The sequence below is a fragment of the Phlebotomus papatasi genome, chromosome 2, assembly GCF_024763615.1.
Source record: "Phlebotomus papatasi isolate M1 chromosome 2, Ppap_2.1, whole genome shotgun sequence".
NCBI lineage: Eukaryota > Metazoa > Arthropoda > Insecta > Diptera > Psychodidae > Phlebotomus > Phlebotomus papatasi.
In genome coordinates this window covers 85,124,163-85,150,596 of record NC_077223.1, presented here as the reverse complement: position 1 = coordinate 85,150,596, position 26,434 = coordinate 85,124,163, and the positions used below count along the sequence as shown (strand labels likewise).

At 32.3% G+C, this 26,434-nt stretch overlaps 2 protein-coding genes across 2 annotated transcripts in view; both read right to left on the bottom strand.

The window, feature by feature from the left end:
* Nucleotides 1–920: 920 nt before the first annotated feature.
* On the bottom strand, nt 921–2,325 carry LOC129804824 (inositol monophosphatase 1-like). The gene is made up of 3 exons (XM_055852454.1): nt 2,095–2,325; nt 1,747–1,880; nt 921–1,682 (listed from the first exon to the last, which is right to left on the bottom strand). Exons 1-3 carry the CDS (start codon nt 2,167–2,169, stop codon nt 1,052–1,054), a joined length of 840 nt encoding a protein of 279 aa, XP_055708429.1. The 5' UTR covers nt 2,170–2,325; the 3' UTR covers nt 921–1,051.
* Nucleotides 2,326–6,965: 4,640 nt separating this feature from the next.
* Nucleotides 6,966–26,434, bottom strand: part of LOC129804823 (acetyl-coenzyme A synthetase) — a 29,094-nt gene continuing 9,625 nt past the window's right edge. The window contains exons 2-7 of the mRNA XM_055852453.1: nt 20,856–21,051; nt 20,122–20,661; nt 19,908–20,062; nt 16,475–16,833; nt 16,244–16,390; nt 6,966–8,244 (exon numbers count right to left, since the gene is read on the bottom strand). Of these exons, the coding sequence (XP_055708428.1) occupies nt 7,955–8,244; nt 16,244–16,390; nt 16,475–16,833; nt 19,908–20,062; nt 20,122–20,661; nt 20,856–21,051 (1,687 nt within the window). The 3' untranslated portion in view covers nt 6,966–7,954. The remainder of the gene's footprint in view (nt 8,245–16,243; nt 16,391–16,474; nt 16,834–19,907; nt 20,063–20,121; nt 20,662–20,855; nt 21,052–26,434) is intronic.

The window sequence follows — 26,434 nt, the reverse complement described above, 5'->3', positions numbered from 1 at the left end:
AGCTAATCTAGCACCAATTTATGATTATTTAAAAATCCATAATTGTCATCTATTAAGAATTTTTTTTTTGAAGACTATTATTTAATTTTTAATGACTTAATAAAATACCTTTTTTCAGCTCTAAAATATATAAAAATAAATTATTTACATGAAACAGGCCTTGAAATTTTATTTAATCATTGTAGATCAATTAGGTACCTTACTGTGTTATCACACTCGCACATTAAAATTTTAATATGATTCACATTAATTGACGCTGGTGAGAGTCCAAATGTGTAATTTGTGTGTTTGAATCATTTTATATTCAAAATTTGATATATTTGTTGATAAAAAGGTAGACTTGGCCCGCAAAATTTGATATAAATTGATTTATAGCATTAATGCGAAAAATTAATGCGATTTTCTCTTTAATTTTTTAATGTGAAAATTATTAATGTTTTAGGTAAATTTAAACTTATTTTTGCAGGCCAAGTCCACTTCTTTATCAATAAATAGAAAAGCCCCAAATATTAAGTGACTCAAAGACACAAATAACATATTTGGACGCTCACAAGCGACAATTAATGTGAATCACATTAAAATTTTAATGTGCAAGTGTGATAACACCGTTATAGTAATATTTCCAGAAATTTATTAGATATTAACATATTAATAAATAATAATAAAATAAATAATTTAGTTTAGATTTATCGAGCTTACCAAAGCTTCCTATACCATCTCTTATTGTAAGATAAGAGTATTCTTAAGAGCTATACAAGGGCTTTTAAAAAAGTGTCCAAGCTAAACTTGTCGACAAAAAACCTACTGAAACTCTCAATTAAGAGACTACAAGAGGGAAAAGATTTTTTTTAAAAAATCCTGCGCAAAAATGGTAAAATATCACGGTTCCCTCTGAGGAAATTAATTGAAAAGATAAGGCATACAATTGTTTATTCTACGCAATTTTATTTCCACAAATATGACTCGGCTAACATGAAAACAATGAGTAATAAATTAGATACAATCCAACATCAATGAAGGTGATGGTAACAAGAATTCACGGATGGGACATTCAATCGTCTCTTGGCTGTGGATAGAACTGAGTCAGGAGCTTGATGAAGTCTTCGGCTAATTCCTGAGAACTTGCTGCCAAGACGCGTCTTGACATGATGTCCAGGGGTCCTCCAGATGGATCCATTGTGACTCCTCCAGCTTCCCGGACAATTAAGTCTCCAGCCGCCATATCCCAGGCATGGGGTCCGAACTCATAATTGAGATCTGCAGCTCCCTGAGCCACCATGCACATATTGAGAGCGGCGGATCCAGTCACACGAATTCCATGCACAGCAGGAACAACCTTGGCCAGGTTCTCGAGAGTTACTCGAACTTTTTCTGGATCCCGGCTCGTTCCGAATTCTGTGGTAATGAGGGCTTTTTTGATGTTCTTCTCGCCGGAAACATGAATCTTCTGACCATTGTAGTAAGCTCCCTGACCACGGCGAGCTGTGAATTTCTGGTTAAAGACAGGATTGAAGACAATGGCCAGTTCTGGGGATTTATTAACCCACAGCCCAACTGAAACGCAGGATTGTGGATAACTATGCACAAAATTCATGGTTCCATCGACGGGATCAATAATCCAGGTGGGATCATCCGTCAGCTGGGATTTATTGCCTTCTCCAAAAGCCTCCTCACCGATAAATCTAACCCGGTATGTTAAGTAAATTAGTAAAAAAAAATCTTAGTTCAGAAAATGCCAAAAATTACTTGTGAGATGGGAATTTGGCATGAAGATTCTCAGTCAGGAGCTTCTCCACCTGCTGATCCGTCTCAGTCAGCAAATCTATATCATCCGTCTTTTCAGATATGGTCTTAGCTCCTGAATTCCGGCTGGCAATAATCTAGATAAAAAAAAACCGGATGAGGAGTAGACAGGAAAGAATTATCAGCATTATGTTTACAGCATTACATAAGATTAATCCGCCCGATAAAAAATCCCCTATCAAAACCACACATTGCAAATTGGATTAAAATTTTACACCATTTCAATATTTAACGGTTGGGAAAATTTTCCCATATCCCCCCAACCCCAGAATTCAGTGGAAAACTACTCACTTTTCCAGCTTCATCGACGAGTTTATTTATTGTCTCGAAGCACAGGTCCCAGTCTCGGTCTGAATCTGAAGCCATTTGGGATTAGAGCAGAGATTGACTTATTTACAAATGCTTGGTCGGCAGATGCTTCACAACTGAATGAACTAGGACGACTTTTTGGTGTGTTGAATTTTCCACCAAAGCGTGTGTGCTCAAAATAAAAATTGCGATAAACGTCAAAAGGCGCGAAACAAGCATGCTTAGTCGAAGACGAAACGATAAGGGAACGAATATGGTCACAGGGCTCGTTAAAATCGGAGCTTGCATTCACCAAAAGCTCTTAGATTGCTCGGAAAGCGATATAGGTACTTATTCTTGATACGCAAGCTCTCTAGAAATCTCTTATCTTTTGCACATTTTAATTTAAAAGATTTTGAAAGTGTAGATGAAGAACCTCTGTTGGTGATTACGCAAAGCTTCATTGTTTTATAAACTCGAAAAATTTATAATTTGCTTTTGATTGAGTAACAATTTTAATGTGAATATTTCAAACGATATTCTAAGCACTTTAGGGCATAAAAATTAAACAGTTCTTAGAAAAATAATTCTTCAAATTCATATTTAATAAATTAATTATCAAGAAGGAAATTTTGTAGTTCACTGAAACTGTTACTGTTCTCAGAAATTTTACTGTTTTCAGAAAATTTTAATATCCCCGGGACTATTTACTGTTCACGGGAAACTTTACTGTTCCCAAAAAAAAAGTTCTCTTCAGAATAAATTATATAGTTCACATGGAAATTTTGTGTTCACGGGAAATTTTTACTGTTGTTCACAGGAAATTATCCTGTTGACTGAAAGTTTTACTGATCGATGAAATTTTCACTGTTCACGGGTAATTAAGTATTGAAAGGAAATTTTCCTGTTCACAGGAAATTTTACTATTCACGGGAAATTTTGCATTTCTTACACAATTTTCTATTTACCGAAAATTTGACAACTCGCAAGTAATGTTAAATATTTTACTGTTACTGAGAAATTTTACTATTCTCACAGGAAACTTAATTATTCACAGTAAATTTTACTATACTCAAGCAATTTTATTGTTCCCAGGATATTTTACTGTTCACAGGAAATTTCGCTGTTTGCAGGAAATTTTACAGTTCACAGAAAATTTTACTGCTCCTAGACAATTTTTTTATTCACTAAAAATTTAAGTGCGTGCTCACGTAATTTTATTCTTCGCAAAAATTTTAATGTTCATTGGACATTTTTCTGTGCCTGGATTTTTTTTCTGTTCACAGAAAATTTTACAGTTCTCACGAAATTTTTATGTTCATGGAAATTTTTACCGCTTACAATTAATTTGATTGTTTGAAAGATATTTTAGATATTTTGCTATTATAAGGAAATTTTACTGTTCGTGGTATATTTTACTGTTCCCAAAAAAATTTCTGTTCACAGGAAATTTTTCTGTTCATGGGAATTTTTACTGCTACAAAAAATTCTACTGTTCACAAGAAAATTTTACCCTTTTTATACTTTTTTCTATTTACTGAAAATTTGACTGGTCTCAGACTGCTCACAAATTTTTTTACTGTTTATAGGAAATTTTACCGTTCACAGGAAATTTTATTGTTCATAGAAAATTTTATTATTTACAGTCAATTTTATTGTTTGTAAGATATTTCACTATTAATAGGAAATTTTACTTTTCGTAGAATACTTAACTATTCACTGAAAGTTTTACTGTTCTCAGAAAATTTACTGTTCACAGGAAATTTTACTGTTTGCAGGTAATTTACTGTTTACTGAAAATTTTACTACTCGTATAGGGATTTTTTTTTCAAAAGAAATTATGCTGTTCGTGGGAAAATTTACAGTTCATAGGAAATTTTATTGTTTGTAAAAAATTTATTGTTTCCAAAAAATTTTGCTATTTGCAATCAATTTTATTATTCCTAAGATTTTTTATTGTTCGAAGGAAATTTCACAAATTGCCCAAATTTTTCCAAGATTTCCGGATATATTTTGTTATTAGTCCAGCTGAACATTTCGTCCTTAGCCTTTAAATCGCTATACCGAATTATTTAAGGGCAAAAAGGCCTTTTTCACTCGATTTGGCCAAATAATTTATAAAAATATTTATGATATTTAAAATGATCAGTCTTTTAAAATACCTTCATCTTGAACCCTTTTTAATTCTGAAATGATTTTATGATGATTTATAGACAAATTTAAGTCGACATTAATCTAATATACATCCAAAAACCTTGCGAAAGGGAATAGGGGAAAGTGACCATGCTTGATACTGTAAAATGATGTCCAAGGTTTGTGATTATTTTCTGATTAACACACAAATCGAAGCGATTCTTGCACTATGACAAAAAATGTCTCACGTATTAGGTTCATAGTCCTAACTCACATAGTTCCTGGAAATCCTTAGATTTTCCTCAAAAAGAAAATGGAAATTCAGTAGCGATTTTTATACAACTTGGGTCCGGGGCCTTCCTGTATAATAATTGATTCGACAATTCGGAGGCCCATTTTCACTGCAAAAAATTCACCGGATACAAAAAAATGCACATCAATATTTAGAGGGAACTCTAATCTATCTGCTTAAATTGTTTGTAAGACTGGTTATTAGTTTTAATATCACTTTTATGTAATTTTTCTAAGTCATGTTTTTATGACATTAGGGCGCTAGCGAAAACCATTTTTTTTACTTTGAGTCCATGAAAATATCATTCTGCAACCTTAAAATTCAGGCAACAGGGTTGAAGATTGTGTCAATTGTCGATAAAATTGGCGGATTGCAATATGTGTAATTATGGAATAATCACATCTAATGATATAGTTGCCACATTAAAATTATCATTCATGGACCCTTTTTAAAATATAGGATGGACACAAGTAGAATTTATGAATTTGTTACCACCCACAAAAACAGTGTCCACAAAGTAAAAATATTTTTACATAAATATTAGTACTGATGACCCCTCTATGTGCCTATGATAGTAGTTTTCGTGAACAGCGACATTAATTAAGAAATACTTATGAAATATCATGTATCGAAATTACAGTTTTGGGCCTATTTTTGATTTTTGCTTCCTGAAACTAGGAAAAAAGAGCTAGGATCCTAATTTTTTTAGGAAATGTGAGGCTTAGCACCAGCTATTGAAATATATTGCGATGAGTCATAACTATTGATTAACATAGGAAAAAAATAGTTATTATCAAGCTTGGATCGTATCAAGCATGGTCACTTTCCCCTATATCCGTGGTATCACACTAGGATTTTTTCAATTTGTAAATTCAATTTAATTTTCAGTTGAATTGTTCCTATGATTGATTTTGCATTAAAAAACATTTGAATTGATAGATTTTCGCTTGTTTATTGATATAAACTAATACTTGGCCCACCAAAACATGTTTAAACATTCTAAAATAACATAAATATCGTTGCGCAATTAAATTTGAATTCAGCAAAATAAAATGTTAAAATTGCTCATTAATTTCAATTTTATTGCAGTTAAACAAGTAGACCTTTGGACCACATTGTTCTTATTAAATTTATTCACTCGTAATTAATTATTATTTGTGGACAAAAAAATAAAATAAGTACAGTGATTAGTGATAAACTTGTACACGAGTGAAGCTTCAGTTTTGGGAGTAATTTGTTGAGTTCCTCCAAAGCAATTCGAAGGACATTGTTGTGTTAAAAAAAGTCGCAGTTGGGATGGCTTCATACAGGTTTTAAACAAGACTGTATGAGAGTCTCTTCATGAGTCCCCTTGCCTACAACCCTTTCTTCTGGCTTTGGGGATTCTTTTGCATAATAGATAAGTGACTTTCCGGAATTATTCACAATAAAAAATCTCACCTCACTATTTAAAATTGAGCAAATTTCTTGCAAAAAATGTCCTAGCTGTGAGAATTTTCAAGTAATTTCTAGAAATCTTATAATGCTCAATTAGATCAATTGAATTTAAAATTAAATTGTGAAAATCCTACTCTGAAAAAAAATGCCTTGTTAAACGAACAAAAGGATTTTGTTGAAATTTTGTCAAAAGGATGTTATTTACCAATTTGACAAAACTTTTTCTTGCATTTTATATGGGAAAACACCCTTTTGACAAACTTTTAACAAGATCCAGTTGGCCGCCGATTTGACAAAACTTTTCCATATACTGTATGGAAGAACATCCTTTTTACAAACTTGTCTTGTTAATTTGACAAAACATTTTTTTCAGAGTAGTATGATAGAACCGTAAGGCAGAGCTCCTTCTCGGGAGTTCGAGCAGCTTTCAAAGCCTCTGACGCTTTGCCACCCCTTTATCATTGGTTCTGCTTTTGAAATTTCTTATTTTACTTACCACACAATATGGATTTACTTGCTGGGAACTCCGCTGGAAATTTTTGGGAAATCAATAAAATTGAAAAACAATTATGTTCAAGCACAAATAAAACAAATAAAAGTATTTGCATCAGCTTTCTTATATTTACATGAAATTCAAATTGAAAAATTTACGTGAAAGTTCTATTCACGTGTATTTAAATATTTAATGTCAGAAAATATTTTAGTCTTATCGCGTTCTTTGATTGGCCAGTGCTTAGTATCAGTCACAGCTTCCAAAGCGTCAGCCAATCACAGAGCGCAACAGAACAAAAATTCATTATGGCATCAAATATTTAATACATGTAGGAAATGCTTAAAGATTCTTACAATAAAAGCTTCTTATCGTTGATGCTATTTTGATTTGATTGACTGCAACACAACAAGCTCCAAGCAGTTGACCAGGAAGTTGACAAAACTACTCAGTACTTTCAAAATGAATCATCGGTAAAACAAATAAAATGCAGAAGAGAGGCAGAAAGAAATAAAGCGATAGTTTTGCGAGATAATCTTTTAATATATTATCTTTCTTCAACACATTTAATATTTTTTTTCCATTTTCTAAATATAATTCTTTTTTTGTGTATATTTCCTGTTCAACAATTAGATATTTCTTTTCTCTGAACATTTCTTTTTTAAAGTTAAATATTTAGTGTTTTTTTTGTATTCTCCTCCTTTCACTCTAAAATGTGAATGATAAGCCAGCAACAAGAAACAAATATCTAAATGTAAATAGCAATATTTACGTCTTCTGAAGAATAAAATTTGTCCCAAGCGAGTCCAATAAAAAATAGTGAGACACGCTGGAATGATATGTATTTTTTGGGCGGTTGTGAATACACATTAAAATTTCCCAATAAGGTTTTTTTTTATCTTGCTTATTCTTATCTCTTTGTGAGATTTTGTTGCATATCGCTAGACACTAAAATAGTTTCATTTCCTTTGTTTGCAATCAATGGAATAGTTACTTTAAGATACTTTCTCTTAAGCGCAAAGACAGCATTAAAAAAAATCTTAGCGTTTTGAGAAAAGATGAAAAATGAAATGGAATTTTCTTTTTTCACAATTTTCAAAAAAAAAAAAAAAAACAAAAAGAATTATTGCGAGATTTTGCAAAGAAATTAATTTTCTTTAATTTATTGCAGAGATTACATTGTTAAAATTACCAAAATGCCTATGTCACAAATCATCAATTTCTACAAATCTCATTCACTTAAAATCCTAATCACAAAATACGAAAGAAACCTAATTAAAAAAAAATATACAAAACTTATATATTCTTTCGATCACATCTCTCATTCTTAGACACAAATCTCCTAAAGCTCCTAAACAACCAAGAACAGACTTTAACCTTAACATAACTTAGTTTAAATGTTAAATTAGCAACTCGTCCTTGCATTATTGCATTTTATTCTCAGTGTTGTTTTGTTTTAGTTTCTGCTAATCCTAGGCTTTTACATTTAAGATCTTTTAATTCAGGGGAATTTAGGGGCGATTCTGGAATAACTGCTCAACAATAGATTCATCAGCTAAGGTGGAAATATCTCCAACATCTCTATCATTTATGGCCACTTTGCGCAAAATTCGTCTCATAATCTTGCCAGATCTCGTCTTAGGAAGTCCAGGAGCATGTTGAATGACATCAGGCTGAGCAAATGGTCCAATTCTCTCTCGTACCAACTTTTTCAGTTCATCCACAAGTTTCTTATCAAATGGCGAATTCTCATTTGGTGTGATGAAGCAATAAAGACATTCACCTTTTACAGGATGAGGTCCTAAATAATTCAAAGTAAAAAAACTCTTTGAAAAAACAAGCTTGAAGTCAAGATAAGCTAATTTTAACACGTTCTCTGTTAAGAGATTTTTGAAAATGTTTTAGAAATCCGGAAGGACATTTCGGCCAAGTACGTTAACGACCTTCAACTATTCTTTTTGACAAATTTTCAAAGACAAAAATATTTTTAAAGCGTATTACACATTCAATTAAGACAAAATTGGATTCATTCGAAAGATCTTCGAATTCCTGATCATATTAAATCACGAGCAAATTGGAATAAATCTACAAGCAATTAGTATCAATTCAAATTGATATTGAGTATCTGAATTTACGAGACGGGAAAGGAGAATGGTCAAAACTATATGGGCGCCGGTCCCGGAATCGCCACAAACGAGAGTAGACGCATTTTGTAAGTACTAATATAAGATTAAAAAAATTGCCAGATCCCAGGACGATAAACCCTGGGAGTCCTTGTAAAAAGGCGTTTATCCTTCCGAAATATCGCTGTTTTGACAACGAATTACTCAAGAACGACTAAAGCGATCTTGATGAAATTCGGTATATGGTCAGTGTATTACTTAAACATTTTATTCATGCATACCACCCCTTCCCCGACCCTGCATTCTGATAGCCCCCATACAAAATGAGGCCATTTTATCTTACGACTTCTTTCTGAGAAGAAGTACAATGCTAAAATACGGCATGCGCACAAGGCTTAAAGAAAACTTTTTAACCATACATACACCGAGAAAAATGTGGATGGTAAAATTTACCATCCTCCATACGAAATTCTAATGGCCGGATAGTAAAACAGTCACCCAGCAAACGCGATATTAAATCGGACTGTCAAAAATTGTAGAATCTATTGCATGGATAGTAAATTCTAATAGCCGAGTGGTAGATTCTAATATCCCGGATATTAGATTTTACTAGCCGGATGGTAAATTTACTGGCAGGATAGTAAATTTTACTAGTCGGATATTAGAATGAAAAAATGTCGGAAAAATTTATCTTTCCCTATTTCCACTAATTTTTGGCCATTGTTTGAGAGCTTGGGGCCCTTCTTGGATGACATTCTCTGTATTTCAAGCCATTTTGATGCGTGAAAATCTGTCCAACATTGATGACTACGCCGTGATTTGAACACGCGACCTTTGTGATGACAGTCGAGCATCTTACAGCTGCACCACGAATTCCTATAATGTATTCAAAGCATATCGGGAACCGTTGCATCGGCACACACGATATTTTAAAATGACATTCTAACAGCTAGATGGCAAATTTTACTGGCTTGGATAGTAATTTCAATGCAAATTACTATCCTCCGTTAAAATTTACTGTCTTCCAGTTAAATTCTAACATCTAATATGAGGCCAGTAAAATTCACTACCCAGATATTAGAATCTAAGAGAGGTCAAGGTAAAATCTAAAGGAGGATAGTAGATTTTACCATCCGGCTATTAGAATTTACTATCCATAGGATAGTAAATTTTAAAATGTCAAGATGGTAGATTCTAAAGGAAAGTTTCTATGGAGGATGGTATTTTCTACTATCTTTTCAGGCAGTAGAATTTAAAGACACGATTTGTAGAAAATACCATCCAAATTTTTCTCGGTGTACCGAACCCTTCTTCCCTTCCGGTAGTTCCCATACAAAATGACAGCATTTTACCTTATAATTCCTTTCTGAGAGGAGGTAAAAAGCTCCGACATGGGAACAAAGCTTAAGGAAGACCCTTTAACTAGCATATCACCCCAACACCCAACTGTCTGATAGTCCCAATATAGAAAGAATTCCATCGCACAAATTGTTATTAATATAACTGGCTATTTGGCTAAACTTTTTCAAATTTTGTTTTTTTCTAGAAAAACATTACATGTTTTTGACAAACTTTTAACAAAAATTGAGAATTCTTTCCTTACAGAGTACTGGAAATTTTTGCCTTGTATTTGATGAAGGACGATTCCAGAACTTTAACAACTACGAAGACGAAGTACATGAGCGCTGCTGAGAGGTAAATGGGGTAAATGTTAGCGAGTAAATTGGGCAAACTAGGGCAGAATAAGACAGTGGGCTATTATAGTATTATAGTTCGTCAGTTAAATCAGCATTTGTCGTAACTTCATTTTTGCGATTTTGGGATATATACATATTTAGAATCGGCGTAATTTTGTTTATTAAACTCACTTGAGAAAAAAAAATTATAGGCCCATTAAAAATTATTTTAAACAAAAATTATCGTAAGTGCCTTTAATTAATAAAAATTTATCAGAATTTGTCGTAACTTCCATTTTTGGGGAAGTTACGAGAAATTTTCATACAAAATTTGCTCTAATCAGCATTTGCCGTAACTTTTTAGCTCGCTTGCGTGGCTTGTAATTTGCAGCAAAAATTTAATATTTCTCATTAAAACATTCACAAACTCTTCCATATATCCAAAGACAGTGCGAATAATGCAACATTAAATCATTTTAATTCGATATTTGTGAGAAAAAAGTGAGGAAAAATCCCTGCCCATCTGTCATTATTTCAAAACAAAACAAGCGATGCGGCGCACAAAATTTATTCAATAAAATTTATGAAATAATAGCTTTTAGTGACAAGGACCACAGTTTAATTGACTAATTTAATGAAATAAGGGCACTCATTATCACTAGAGTAATTAAAGTTGATATAATGTGTTTTTGAAAATTGTCGTAACTTCCAAGATCTCCATACATTAGAAGTTACGGCTTTATAAACGATGCAAGTTACGATAAAATATTACTGTGTTTTTTCTAACATATATCTCAATACCTCAGCTTTTATATCATTTTATAAAGATTTTCTCGGGTTAACTTATAGTTTATTAGTGCCACTTTTATTATTTTGACTCAAAACTATCGTATTCGGGGCTAATTTTTAAGAAAAATAATGCTGAACTGAAAATTTCGTCTCCTGAAAAGTTGCCAAAAGGAAGTTACGACAAATGCTGATTTAACTGACGAGTTTGCCTTTGAATGAATATTGAGCAAATCACTATTTATTTAAAATGGACATCCCTTTTGCTACAGTGGTGGATTCCACCCCTTAATCCTTAATGAAACTCAACAAAAAAAGAAATGTCGAAAAAAATTCATACGTAAACCATAACGTCCTTTCATGCCAACATAAAAAATCGACAGTTTGATTTTTTATTTTAAGTATTTTTAGAAATATAATAGAATTTTGTTTTTTAGGCTGCAAGTAAGTATAATTCTACTCAATAAATTGAGCGCTAGGGTATTTATTTTTGACCAAATTTAGGTTAATATCTTTTAATAATTTCATTTTTAATTATAATTAAAAAATTAAAATCCATTTTCTAAAGTTTTGCATTATTTTTTGCCGAAATATAGTAGGAAAAATGTTTAACGAACAAAAAAAAAGGAAAAATTAAAGTCTTGGTGACGATTTATTTTAGGAACTAAGAAAAATGACTAGGTCCTATCATATAATTATCAAATTTGTCAATATATCCGCCATAAATGCCTTTTAAGCTACCCCAAGGGTCAAAAATCTTTAACAGTTTGATCAACATGACATGTTTTACGCTATTTGAAATTTTCAAAGTTATTTTTTTGCACAAAAATGAATGATAGATCTTGCTTTTGCTTGTTTTTGTCTAAAAAACTAATTTTGAAACTTTCAAATAGCGTAAAACATGTCATGTTGATCAAACTGTTAAAAGTCTTTTTTTGCAATAATTTTTAGTTTTCATGCGACGATGACCCAAGGCCATTTACGAATGCCATTTTGGGACAAAAAGGCTCCGGCACACCTTTTAGATCGGTCAAATTTCATGAAATCAAGATTCATCTCTCTTTCTTTTCAAAAAGACTTGCATAAGTCTATCCCACTCTTTCGGTCTCAAAATTGAACTGAACCAAATTTAATTTGGTGTGATGGTTAAAGGAAGAAGAAGAGTGCGAAAGAGTAGGATAGACATATGCTAAATTTTTAAGAAAGAAAGGGATGTGAATTTTGATTTTATGAAATTTGACCGATCTAAAAGGTGTGCCAGAGCCATAAGCATTGGAATATAACCAGACTAAACAAAAAGCATATAATCAAATTTTGGTGATTGGTTAGAGGCAAAAAGCTCTTTTGGCCTCTAACAACAGAAGATTTTTGACCCTTCGGGTACCTTAACAGGCATTTATGGCGGATATATTGGCAAATTTGACAATTATCTGATACAACCTAGTCATTTTTCTTAGTTCCTAAGATTCATCCCTACCAAGACTTTAATTTTTCCTTTATTTTTGTTCGTTAAACATTTATCCTCAATCGCCATAAAGATTATTTATTTAAGAAATAGACAATATTTAAATAACATATACCAAAAATTTCATGAAATTTAATTGCTTAATCCTTCAGAAAATCGCGAAAAATCGCTAATTTTTGGGCTCTTATATTTCAGGGTCCCCCCTTTAGTAAAGACGGACAGAATTAAAAATTAACCAAGAATTAGTTTAATGCGAAAATGTTGGTAATTTGGTTAATTAAATAATCTTAATTGTTAATTGAACTAGGTAATTTCTACACTGAGAAAAAAAGAGGGTGCGATTGACATTTTTCCTCAGAAATTTAACACTTTTTATGTGTAAAAATATATCAAAATTTTTTAATGTTAATTTTACACCTTATTAAGGGTAAAATTAACATGAAAAAGGGTACCTTTAACCTCTAATACACCTAAAAAGGGTAATATTTACACCGATTTTGGATCAATATTGCAGGGTAAAATTAACATTTCCGGAATGTTATTTTAACTTTTTCGGATTTCTCTCAGTTAACGACTAGGTTAGTCTTCAAGTCTGTCGATATTTTATCATTTATACCGCTGCTGATGGTCTTCTGAAGACTTAGAACTAGAATTATTTAAAGAATATCTGCACTGAGGGAAATGGATCTGGGAGCCGGGGTTAGAAAGAAGTGTTAAATATGCACCATAGCAATCGGGGTTTAAATTTGCACCAAAAAAGGGAGAAAAAAGTGAAATTCACACCAATTTTGCTTTATAAAATTTAACTCTGCTGAGTGTTAAATCCACACTTTTGGTAGAATCTTTGAAAAACTGTTTAAAATGTAGTTTTCGTCATACAAGACAGTAACAAATATGTCTTGCGTGCATTAAATACATTTTCTTGTTATTATAATATCTGAAAAAGTATAAAAATGCATTATTTAGAGAAATAATTCATTATGAAGATTTAAAGCCCGTCAAGTGTTAAATTTACACCTCTGGTAATAAAGGTGAGTAAGTGCAAAATGAGTGTGAAAAGTACACTTAAATGGTGTTCTTTGAACACCTCCTTGGTGTTATGAGACAAGAAGACGCTATTAATTTTTTGCATTCTTCATTTAGCTTTAGTCTTTTCAGTGCGTCCATTAAGAAGAGTGTGTGGCGTATTCTCGTGAGCTGTTTCTTGTGTTTCTGTGCAAAATGTTAAGTTGGGGACACATTTCTGCGCAAAAAGACAGTAAGTTTTTTAATTTCTTTAGAATATAAAAAATATAGTGGAGGAAGTGAAAGATTTGCCATGAAAAGAAAAATGTTATGGTCTTTCTTAGAAGTGTTGTGTGAGATGCTGAGCTGTTTGCTACATTTTTTAATCATGTTTTAATCATTCTTATAATTATTGTATAAAATGCTTAATCCAGTTCTATTAATGAAAGTGATTTCTTTCAAATAGTATCATCTGCTATCATGATTCAATTACACCCTAATATCTTTAAGATTTCTTTCACTGAAAGCGTGCGGGCAAAATTTCATTGCAAACAGAAAGGCGTCTCTATCTTACATCACACGTTTAGCTTTCCATTTTTATTAGTTCAATAAATATTCTGATTCATTTTTTAAAAATTTTTTCACAAAAAAATTATATTTTTGTGTTGAAACTCAAACATTAATATTTTGTTTAAGAAAAATTTAAGAAATTTATAATTCTGTGAGCTTATTTATTTTAAAATATTCCAATTAGGTACTTATATATTTTTTGTTGTTCTATTTTTTGTAGATGAACATAGATTTTTACTTCTTGGTTCCGGATTTACCTGTGACTAATGGTAAATGTGCGATAATAAATTATCATTTGACAACAGCTGCTACAACTCTAAAAAACCAGGTAATTACAAGTAAAGAACATTTATATAATTTAAAAATAATAAAGTTACGATCTTCTTTAATATTCTACTTTTCTTTTTATTTTCTCTGAATTTTTGAAACAAAGTACTATATTTCTTTAATATAATTTATGTATTAGTTTCATAGGAAAATAGTAATGTTATATTTTTTGTGTTCTTTAGATTCAAAGTACACCCTACGTTGTATACAACCTTGATCAGAATAAGGGTTTGGCTGCCGCGCTCTTCGCCACTTAGCAGAACTTAAAGAAGGGACCTTTTCGAGAATTCGAGCGAGGAGGAAACTCCGGGAGTACAAAATAAATTAAAAATTTGCTTTAAAAACAAGTGAGTAAGCAAATTTGGAGAAAGACACGGTTTTAAAAACACATGCATTCACAATTTGATAAATACTTTAGACTTACAAATATTTATGTTGGTAATAATGAACTATAAGATCAAGCAAACAAAAGGTATTTGTTAATAAGATTACTATTTTTAATATGTTTTTACTTTAATGATTTTAATATTATTATAGTTCACAAAGCGAACGTGCTACATTCGTTTGTTGAATTTATACTACTTTATTTGTTAAATTGATTAATTTATTTAATTATGATCTTAAGATCTTAACATTTATAGATCACTCTGAATCTAAATTACATGTATTTAAAAAAAAACCCAATTTCCATGATTCATAAAATAAATAACAAAAGTATTCACAACAGAGTTTGTCATTAAAATACGATAATAATGGAAGTATATTAAGTTTTTTTTAAATAAAATCTTAACAACAAAAAATAAGCAGGAATGATTTATTTTTGTATGAAAAATTAAACTTACTCAACATTATAATAATATTTGTTAGATTTTTAACTTAAAACACGACATTTCAAATTTAAAAGTTCTTGTAAGGCAAAATTGTTTCTTAAAAAAAAAGTTGTAAAGAAGTGGAAAAATTGTAAAAGATGTTAAAACCTGAATAATGGATATGTAAAGAAAAATATGAAGGAAATATAAGAAAAATTGTAAAACAACTTATATTTTTTTAATGGGAAGGGTGGAAAATGTACATCTCAAAAAAGGGTGAATAATACACTCAATAGGGGTACTAATGGTAACACTGAAACAGGTGTTAAAATTTCACTTGACGAGGTTTCAATATTTTAAATGCCATTGGTGTGAAAATAACCCTCGATGGGGGTTTCTAATTTATTTTATAGCGTCGGTGTAAAATTCACACTCGATGGGGTTTGATTTTTCTATTCAATATTTTTAACCCCCGCCTATTACCAAATTTACTACCGAAGAGGTTTGGTTGATTCGGGGTTAGAATTCGGTGTGAAGAATAACCCCCGATTTGTGCATATTTCACACCCGTATTTCTCTCAGTGTGTTTATCAGATAGACCGACCAGATAATCTACTTTTTAAAACTTGTCTTGTTTCTAATCCGAGGACCCAATTTATAGTACTATTTCTACTATTCATCCTACTCCAAAATCATTCCGACTTTCTTAATTTTCTATTCATTTTTCTTGTCCATGGATTTGATATTTTCTAAGGTAAATGAGTTACAAGAATTTAACTTAATAAATTCCTTAACTTTACTACAGATAGAGAATTTTAGCGAATTTAATTCTACCAAGTATTTCACTAGTCTTAAAAAAATTACTAAAGAATATTTTGGTTTTTTTTTGTTAGAATCATAACTTTAGAGAGCGCAAAAATGTGCCCAAATCAATAGAATATTCAGTGAACGTGCTAAAAATAAGAATTAACACGACAAGAGAAAAATATCATGAACATTTTCTACGTGTGAGTGATTTTGGACTATTTAATGAACTTACGTGCAACAACAGCCGCTTCGGAAACCTGTGAATGCTTCGTGAGAACAGACTCAACTTCAGCCGTAGACATCAAGTGGCCAGAAACATTGAGCATATCATCGACACGCCCGGTAATCCACAGATATCCATCGGCATCACGACGAGCACCTAAAAAAATCCACAGATTGCTCCATTGAGTGGCCAGTCGGTAGATAAAGAGCCAAATAATCTGGTCAGACAGATAACACTTACCGTCTCCAGTGCAGTAGTAGCCGGGGAATTTGGAGAAGTAGGTGGACTCAAAGCGTGGGTGGTTGTTGAATAGTGTACGCATCATTCCTGGCCATGGACGAGAGAATACCAGATATCCTTCACCCTCGCCCTCAATTTCCTTGCCACCTTCATCCAGAAGGATGGGTTTGACTCCGAAGAAGGGGAAACTCGCAGAACCGGGCTTCATTGGAGTGGCTCCAGGAAGTGGAGTAATCACATGTCCTCCGGTTTCTGTTTGCCAGAAAGTGTCTACAATGGAACATTTTTCCTGGCCTACGAGTCGGTAATACCACAGCCAGGCTTCGGGATTTATAGGCTCGCCAACACTTCCCAAAACCCTTCAAAAATCAAAGACAAAATTATTAATCTTGTTAAATCATCTTTTATTGTGTTGCGAAGTTTAAACTCTTACAATAAACATCTCTATTGGTCAAAGTTAAAGGTTTTAAAGATTCTAGAGACAATATTTCTCAACCGAATATTATCATGTGAATGTGAAGGCTCGTTGGAAACGTCTTGGAATTCCTAGCAAGCCTGTACCGATTTCAATTGGTTTATGAACCATTAATGAATCGGTTCATAACCGAAAAGTAATTTTTAACGGCTGCGACTTTTTGGTTAGTAAAAAATAAAATTTGGTCGATAAAAAGTCAAATTTGGTCAGTAAAAAATCAAATTTAGTCAGTGAAAAATCAAAATTGATCAGTAAAAAATGAAATTTGATCGGTAAAATATAAAAAATGGTCAGTAAAAAATAAAGAACCTGGTCAGTAAAAAACCAAAATTTTCTGTGCTTCGGGAAGTTATCTGTATCGCCTGTTGAGGCAAAGGGAAATTTTCTGTTCTTTGGAAAGTTATCAGTAGCACCTGTTCAATTTTTGTACAAAATTTAGGAAAGACGAAATATGAAATACGAAATGGTAAATATACGAAATGTACTAAAATACGAAGTTTCCGCAATACGAAATGTGCAATACTTTTTATCCGGATATGCAAAGTTTTAACTTTTATTGATTTCCTTTTAGTTTTTTATTGACTAAATTATTATTCTCTGATCATATTTAATTTTCCACTGATTAAATTTCACATTTTATTGATTCAAAAAAAATTTACTGACCAAATTTGACTTTTCTCCGACCGAATTTGATTTTTTACTGACCAAATTTTTATTTTGTACTGACCAAATTTTATTTATTACTGACCAAATTTAATTTTTTACTGATAAAATTTGATTTTCACTGACCAAATTTTATCTTTTAATGACCAAATTTAATTTTTTCCGATTTTTTAATAGTTTTTTACTGACCATATTTAAATTTTTACTGATCAAATTTGATTTTTATGCCTTCGGCACACCTTTTAGATCAGGAAAATTTCACGAAACCGAAATTTGAATCCCTTTCTTTCTTACACGTTTTGCGTATGTCTGTCTCATTCTTTCGCTCTCTAAATTCGATTAAGCTAAATTGAATTTGGTGTGATGTTCAAAAGAAGAAGAAGAGTGCGAGAGAATGAGATAGACATATACAAAGCGTGTGATAATGGCTCCGGCACACCTTTTAGATCAGGATAATTTCATGAAGTCGAAATTCGCATCCCTTTCATTCTCACATGTTTTGTACATGTCTATCTCATTCTCTCGCACTCTTCTTCTTCTCTTAAACATCACTCCAAATTCAATTTAGCTCAATCAAATTTGGTACGACAAAGAATGAGATAGTCATATGCAAAACATATGAGAAAGAAAGGGTTTCCAATTTCGACTTCATGAAATTATCCTGATCTAAAAGGTGTGCCGGAGCCATTACTGATCAAATTTGACTTTTTACCGACCAAATTTAATTTTTACTGATTTTTTTAAAAGTTTTTTACTGACCATATTTAATTTTTTACTGACCATATTATATTTTTTTACTGACCGAATTTGATTTTTTACTGACCAATATTTTACTTTTTACTGACCAAAAATATTTTGCCATTTTTAACAGACAATCAGTTCTATTACTCCTAAAGTATTTTGAGTTTATTGATCGGGTCGGGTAAAATCGATTGTGAACCGGTTATGAGCCGATAATTAATTTTTGTCCAAAAATCAATTCTATTAGGGCGAAATGGGGCGCCTTTGAAAGTGGGATACCTTTGAAATTGGTATTTTTCAATTATGTTTTAGTGGAACTGAGCTTTGCTACTCCTTTTGAAATACACATAATGTTTATATCGTTATTTTAATGTCCCCTAATTTTAATCGACATTGATGGAACGCCAAAGTTCGAAGAACACAAATTTTGGTAGAAATTTCAAAGTCTTTCGATTTCAGGTGAAAATATTTTCTATCGAGCACCGAAACATCTATAGATTGGATAAAGCTTCATAAAATATTAACAACAAAAGAACGCAAAGCCTTCCTTTTAACTATTTCTATAGATTTTTCTCTCCCGAAGTATACACTTAAGTGTTAATCATCCTAAAAGAATGTAAGTCAACAAACTTTGAATATATCACAATATATATATATTCTCTGTGAATCTCTAGAATGATACTTTCAATAAATATCTCTTTCGTTTAAGTATAAGTACTTTAGTGAAAGGTTTATTTGATCAACCATGAATCCTTCAGTTTCTCATGTGATCATTCTTAATCTTTTAACGTTCATTACTTATTCAAAACAGTTTAGTTTTATCGAAGATTCCAAGATTTCATCAAAATATTCAAACTTATTTAAAACGGATACGAAATCTTCCATTAGTACCAGACTTTTAATCTGGGAGAACGCTATGGCGTTATTGACGTATCGTAGATACATGTAACTTTGCATTCCTGCTTTTCGTAAGCTTTTCTTTAATTCTAGGATTTATAGATGAAATTTAGACTATTATTAAGAACCCTGAGACAGTCTTCAGACTAGAGGTTTAGCTTAGTTTTCGAAGGTCTCAAGATCCTAAATAGCAACCAATTTAATTTGTTCATCTGATATAAATAGACTACTTTCCTTTAATAGTCCATTTCTAAGTCAAAATTTTCCAAAAAATTTCGACTGATAAGAAATTAGAGAAGTTAAGCCTTATGGCTAATCCTTAGGTCTGAAGCCCGTATTATGGTTACTGGGACAATCCTGAAGTCCTAGAATTAAAGCAAAACTTGCGAAAAGTAGGGGAGCAAAGTCACCTAAAGAACCTTATTGAAAGAAATAATAGAAGAAATCATATTAAAATAAAATTGAAAAATTGTAGAAATACTTTTTGAAGAAACTGGAAAAAATATGTTTATGTTTACATAAACCCCGAAGTTGATATCTATAACCGTTTTTCTTTAAGACTTGTAACATAGAGAAAACTATGAAGCAACCTAAGTTCCAGAAAGCTTAAATATTGTAGTTTAAAGTTTGTCAACAACCAATCAACTTTCATCTTACCTAAGTGATGATAGGTCGTGCTTCTTCACGGGTTCATCCCCGAATTTCATCAGGGCCCTTATGGCTGTAGGAGCTGTGTAGAATTGATTAACCTTGTACTTGTTAACAACTTGCCAATAGCGATCGTTGTCTGGAAAGAATGGAGTCCCTTCGAACTACAACAATCAACAATTAGAATTTATCAACAATATTTTCTTCATTTTCACAAACTCACCATAACGGAAGTGGCTCCATTGGCAAGAGGACCATAGACCACGTAAGTGTGTCCAGTAATCCATCCAATGTCTGCAGTACACCAGTAAATATCATCGGGTTTGTAATCGAAGACAAGTTTAAATGTTGTGCTGGCGTACAACAAATACCCAGCTGTTGTGTGCAGAACTCCTTTAGGTTTTCCCGTAGATCCACTTGTGTAGAGCATAAATAGAGGATCTTCAGCTTCCATCCATTCGGGATAGCAAGCTGGTTCTTGATTCTCCATCTCCTGATGCCACCAAAAGTCCCGATCGTCATTCCAGGGAATTACCAACTCGTCCAAACCCTCCTTTCCTGGAGTCACTCTGTTCATATGAGCTACAACAATGCAGGCATCAACATGGTGCCCAAGAGTCTCACATTTCTCAAGGGCTTCGTCACAGAGAGCTTTCAAGGGAAGAGCTTTCTCTCCTCGCCAAGCTCCATCAGCTGTCAATAGGACCTTGGCCTTACAGTCATTCATTCGCTCAGCCAGAGAATCTGACGAAAAGCCAGCAAACTACGAAAATTCAAAAATCGTTTTGACGTTTGTTTTGACAGAAATTCTGCCGAAGCTTTTGAATTTGAATTTCTTTTAGTTAAACCGTAATTTTTGCAATTCTGCAATTTTTTGTGGTTTTTACTCTATTTAGCATTTCAATAAATTTTTATCTGACTCATAACCCAATTTGCTGTACTCGAATTGCCACTTACCACAATTGAATGAACAGCCCCAATTCTTGCACACGCGAGCATCGCTACTGGCAATTCCAAGACCATGGGCATATAAATGGACACTCTGTCGCCTTTTCTAACTCCATGCTCCTTAAGTACATTGGCGAATCTACAGACTTCCTCCAGTAATTTTCTGTACGTCAATCGGCTGTAGTCATCTGGATGATTTCCTTCCCTAGAAGAAAGTCAAGGATGAATTGCAAGAAATAAAATTCAAAGAAAATTGCTTGCAACTTGGATAATGCATTTTCAATGCCACACGATGCATCAATGAAATGGAGGGAAAATTATGTAAGGATTGATAATGCATTAAATACATCTGATGAATCCTTTGACCTAGTTTAAGATAGAAAAATGATCCCCTAAGGGAAAGGCTCTCAATTAGTTTGAGAAATGTGAGAAAATTGAACAATTATTTACTCAAACTAATCTTACGTATAGAGTTTCTGATTTTCTGTAATGACTCTGGGGATTTTATTGATTTTCTTCCATCAAGCTATAAAATTATTCGTAGTTTGTTATTAATTTGGTCACCAAATCTTTCCAAATACACTGTAGGTGTTTAACCATGAAAATGTTTACGCTATTGGCTTTTGTGTTTTTCTATTGCTTTCGTTGAACTCAATTTTAAATTCCCATCACGATTCATGTGCTTTTGAGACCAAATTTTAAAGCTTCAGCGGGCTTCCTATTCCTAATGAGACATTTCTTTCGTATTTTTTCCGCAAAATGTCCAAGTACCACCCAAGGACGAAAGATACATTAAAATCTTTGCGTCGCCTATGACAAAATCTTCAAATTTTTTGCACAATTCAGAAGAGCTCGTGTGATTGTGATTCTCGGAAGTACTTTACCAGTAGACAGATACACTATCTTATTTGTCTCACAGGAAAAAAAGCGCCAAGTGCTGGAATAAGTGAACAGATAGTAAATTTAGGTGAATGGGTGAATTGGCAAAAAGTGGGACTTTCCGGAAGGAGGAGAAAATACGATGGACGCACACATTTAATTTTTCCACGATTTGCCATTTGGAATCATATGCATGTGCCGGGAAAATGAAATAATTAAATTGCGTGAAGAATTCATTAGTTCACCAATTCCATGGAATGCTTTCGAGGTGGACAGCAAAAAAAAGAGGTCAATTTGTTGCTGTGTTAAGTTCATTTTAATAAGACACCGGCATGATAAGTTCAAAATCTGTCTATGAAAATAGGAAAAACACGAACACACCCTATTTTAATTCTCTTTAAGAATTTTTGAAAGATAGGAATTGTGAGGACTTTTACTGGAGACACAAATTGGAATAGAACTTTGGCCATTATCAAGGATACTATCAATTAAAGATACTATCAAGGATTAAAAAACCAATACTAGAATTTATATAATGTTTTTCTATACAAATCTTAGTTTTATGCCCTAGACTTAACTTGACTGAAAATCAACAATAAAAATTAAACTGAGAAACATAATCAATGATAAGTCTTACACCTAACCTTGGAAAGTCCAACATAGTCTGAATCGGTATATTTTATGCTTCTATGAACAATAGGGACAAAAATAGCCCACAAAATTTAAGTAATTTTTCTGACAATACCAATGAATGATATTTTTCGCTTTAATGAAAAATATTACGCATGAGTAGGGGAGACTGGGGCAAAGTCACAAATCGAAAAATTCAAAATTTAATATCTTTCAAGGTAAAAAAGATATCGGCTCAATTTTTTTTTCTATAAATAGCCTCCATTGACCTCTTCAATATCGTAAGTTTCTTAGAATTCGAACAAGGAATTTAGAAAATAAAAAATATCGAAATTTTTAGCCCTATTTTTGAAATATTTTCCTTGCAGAAGATAACAATTATTACCTACTTATTTTCCAAAATTGATGCATTGGTGAATATTTTATAAATAATTTGGATTTTTTGAATACGAATCCGCTATCTATTTTAGAATTTCACAAAAGTTCTTTTCTCCAGAAATAATTTTATTAAAAATGGCCATTTGGGGTAAAAAGTAACAAAAAAGCGAAGAAATTTCTGATGTCTCACGGCGAAAAGAAACGTCATTATCATGTCTCGCCGCTTGTTGTTTGCATTGGTCAAAAGTTAGAAGTATAAAAAATAAATAAAATCAATTATAAATTTGAGAATTTAAAAATTCTCCATTTTTGATCTTAAATAAGGTAAAGTGCCCTCGAGTCGACCGGTCCCTCGACTTGACCGGTGGTCAATATTTGAATGTTTTAATGGTGAATTTCTATAAAATTGTCACTGATTCCTATTTATTTATGAAATAATTGACCTATTAATGTTAGATCATACGCCAAATATTAGTGCAAATATAAATAAATTGAATAAATAACTCTACCGGTCGAATTGAGGAACCGGTCGACTTGAGGGCACTTTACCTTATTTACTACATAGCAAATAGCTAGAGACTTGCAAAAAATATTCTAGATTCCTTCAACCTTCTACTTTACAATTATGTACAGACATAAGAAAAAAAATAACTTTGGATAGTCAGGAAAAATTATTTTCTTTATGGGACACCGGTCACCGGTGTTCCAATCGTCCTTAAAGGGTTAAATCGACAGACGATTTAGTGCAAACTGATAGGAATTGTCTGATAATTATTTTGCCTCTCGGCTGAAGCCGTAAGTGTGTCCAGAATCACTTATAGTATTTTCAAGTTAGACAGATATAAAAAGTTAACTATACGAATGAAAAGTAAGAAGTTAAGTTTGATTAGCAAAAACTCAAATTTCAGCAGTAGGTACTTAATTTGGAACTTTTATAGCAATGAAATTGTCATGCGAGTTTTTGCAAATGGAAGTAAAGAGTCATTCATTTTACTATTTTACTATTTTATTTTATATTTATTTTTTTATAAATATTATATTCTTCTGATCATAACTTAATATAATATTTTACTACCATAGAATTTAATTTTTTATGGCTCCAGCATACCTTTTACATCAGAATAATTTCATAAGATCAAAAAATTATATTTCTTTCTTTTTTATAAGCTTTGTATACGTCTTTCCTACTATTTTGCAATCTTTTCCTTCTTCTAGCTTCCATCTATTCAATAGAACCAGAGATATGGCTTTTAGATTTTCGTGAACTTTGACCCCTCATACAGTAGACTCTCGCTAATTTGGCTCTTTTTTTTAAGATCAGACTACTTTCTAATTCGGACAGCAGTTAAATTTGAAAAAAAGTCTATCGACGTTTCTCAAATTTGCGAATGAAGCAAATGTGCTCAAATTTACCATGGTTTGTCATAGTCATGATATAATTTTGCGTTATTAAGGGATTTTTATGAAATTTACTATAAATATGAGGTTGTAAACTCAATATTAGTATGCAGAAAAACAAAATATCGTTGGATTTCAAAAAGTTTGACGCCCGAATTTCTCTATGATTCGGGTGACATTTCGGTCCCAGAGGCTTGAATTTGAGAGAGTCTACCTACTGTGTACCTTCGGTTCTATTTTAACCACAGCGAACCTATGCCACTTTTTGAAAACTTCATAACCTAGACTAGACTACAACAGTCAAAAATTTGATTAACCCATTCCTTACCATGGTATTATACATCATACGCAAATTAAGTGATTTTAGATGATTTATTTCTGGGAAACTTTTAACCGAATTGCTGTCGGGAGTGAATTTATAGTAACTTTGGTCTTTTAATTACTTGGGAAAAATAGTCCGACAGAGATGAAAATACATTTTGTAATTGTTTTCTTGCTTCGCGGAAGGTAATGTAAAATTTTTGCTCAAAATAGCGAACGAAAAATTCTACATCCCATCGAATTTGTTAAAATTGGCCTTTTTCCTCTTTCCTGATTGGAATTCTAGTTGTCAATTTGTTTTTTTAGTTAGTTACTTTATCTAAAGCAATATATTTAGTTTGTAATGAATTAATACTCAAAATTTAAATTCAGTGATCGTTAAGACGTGTGTTTGACAGGGGCTTCCCGCGACCCCATAATTGATAAAAATTCTTTGTTTTTAAAAAAATCATCTATTAATCTGTATGAATCTAATTCCAAAATATGAATATACTATCTAAAGTATTTCTGGTGCATTGACTAAATTGGTTAACATGCACAATAGCGTTCTTGGGAAAACTGAGGGCCATCTGTAGTTAATTTTTTGAACTTTCATCTTAAAATCGTCGAGATAAAACCAAAAACTCAAAATTTAGGTCAAAATATTAATCAGAACTGGAGATATAGGCCGATCAGTTTTCGAACTTTGAGCCCTTATAGCTCGGGTCAGGGGTTATTGATCGACTCAAGCATTTTTTGTTTTGTTATTTAACTTAGACAATTGAAAAATTTTCTGTTTAAATTAAATTTATTAAATTAAATTTGTTGTTGTTAATAGCGTCCCTCACGGTGGTTTTACAAACTTCCGATATCAATAAGGAACTGGTATTTCATGAGAGCTTTCCAAAATGCTCTCAGTTCTTAAATTCTGGCAATTAGAACAGGAGTTATGACCATTTAAATTTTTTTGGACCCTTATAGCTTGGGTGAGAGGGGTCAGGGGGTTTTAAGTTTAGTACTGCTACTGATCGAAGCCAAGCTCACTATATTACATACAGTAGACTCTCTCTCAAATGGGCATTTGGGGCAAAATGTCATCCGGTTTATCGATAGATTTGGGCATCAAAGCCTTTGTAAATTTCACAAAAAGCGCTCAATTTTAAGAATCACGATAAAATAAGAAGAACTACAGCGAATTTGAGCAAATTTGTTTAATAATTAAACGTGAAAATTGTCAACAAAATTTTTCGCCCGATTGAAGAAGAGCCGATTGAGTGAGAGTTTACTGTACTAAAATTTAAGTCCAATCAATGCCGTAGGAGTGGAGCTATAGAGAAAAGAAAAAAGCATGTATACAAAATAGTGGCAGGAGAGGTAGGAGAGTTGATGCACTATAACTTGCAATTTTCACCCGATTAACCTTTGCCCAAAAACCGCAAGGCGATATCTTTTTTAGTTCGAGAGCTATTAAGCTCCAAAGAGCGACCGGACGGACGGACGGGAAAGTTTTTTAGACACCCATATATTCGTGATCAGGAAGTGGGAAAACACATTTTGACGAAGTTTGAGCCCGATCGGTACGATCCGTCCGATGGTAGGATTATAATATCGAAGACTCAGAATATAAGTCGAACAACTCGAATTTTTACAAAAATCGTTCTATTCGCATTTTGGATACTTCTTTATACCCTCTACCTTACCTATCAATATTATACTTTAAAAATAATTATTTTCAATGTTATAGAAATTTTCAATCTGAAAAATCCTATACTCTGCATGCAAAATATCGGCTTCAAATCGCTCTCCTGTAAAATTTGCCTACAGTGAGTTATTCGTTTCTTATTCTGAGCGGTCGATATGTTCACAATCTCACCTAATATGAGTCAGAGTAATAAAATTAATGCCAAAAATCTTTATGTCAAAAATCCATTTCAAAAATTCATTTACGAATACGACAAGTACAATGAATTATGAGCCATTGTGTTCTAAATTACCAATATTTA

Excerpts from the sequence above, each read along its gene's own strand:
- LOC129804824 (XM_055852454.1), bottom strand. The coding sequence starts at position 2,169 with ATGGCTTCAGATTCAGACCGAGACTGGGACCTGTGCTTCGAGACAATA. Across the intron at positions 1,881-2,094 it reads TCGTCGATGAAGCTGGAAAA|ATTATTGCCAGCCGGAATTC; the intron begins GTGAGTAGTTTT and ends TTTTTTATCTAG. Across the intron at positions 1,683-1,746 it reads GCCAAATTCCCATCTCACAA|ATTTATCGGTGAGGAGGCTT; the intron begins GTAATTTTTGGC and ends ATACCGGGTTAG.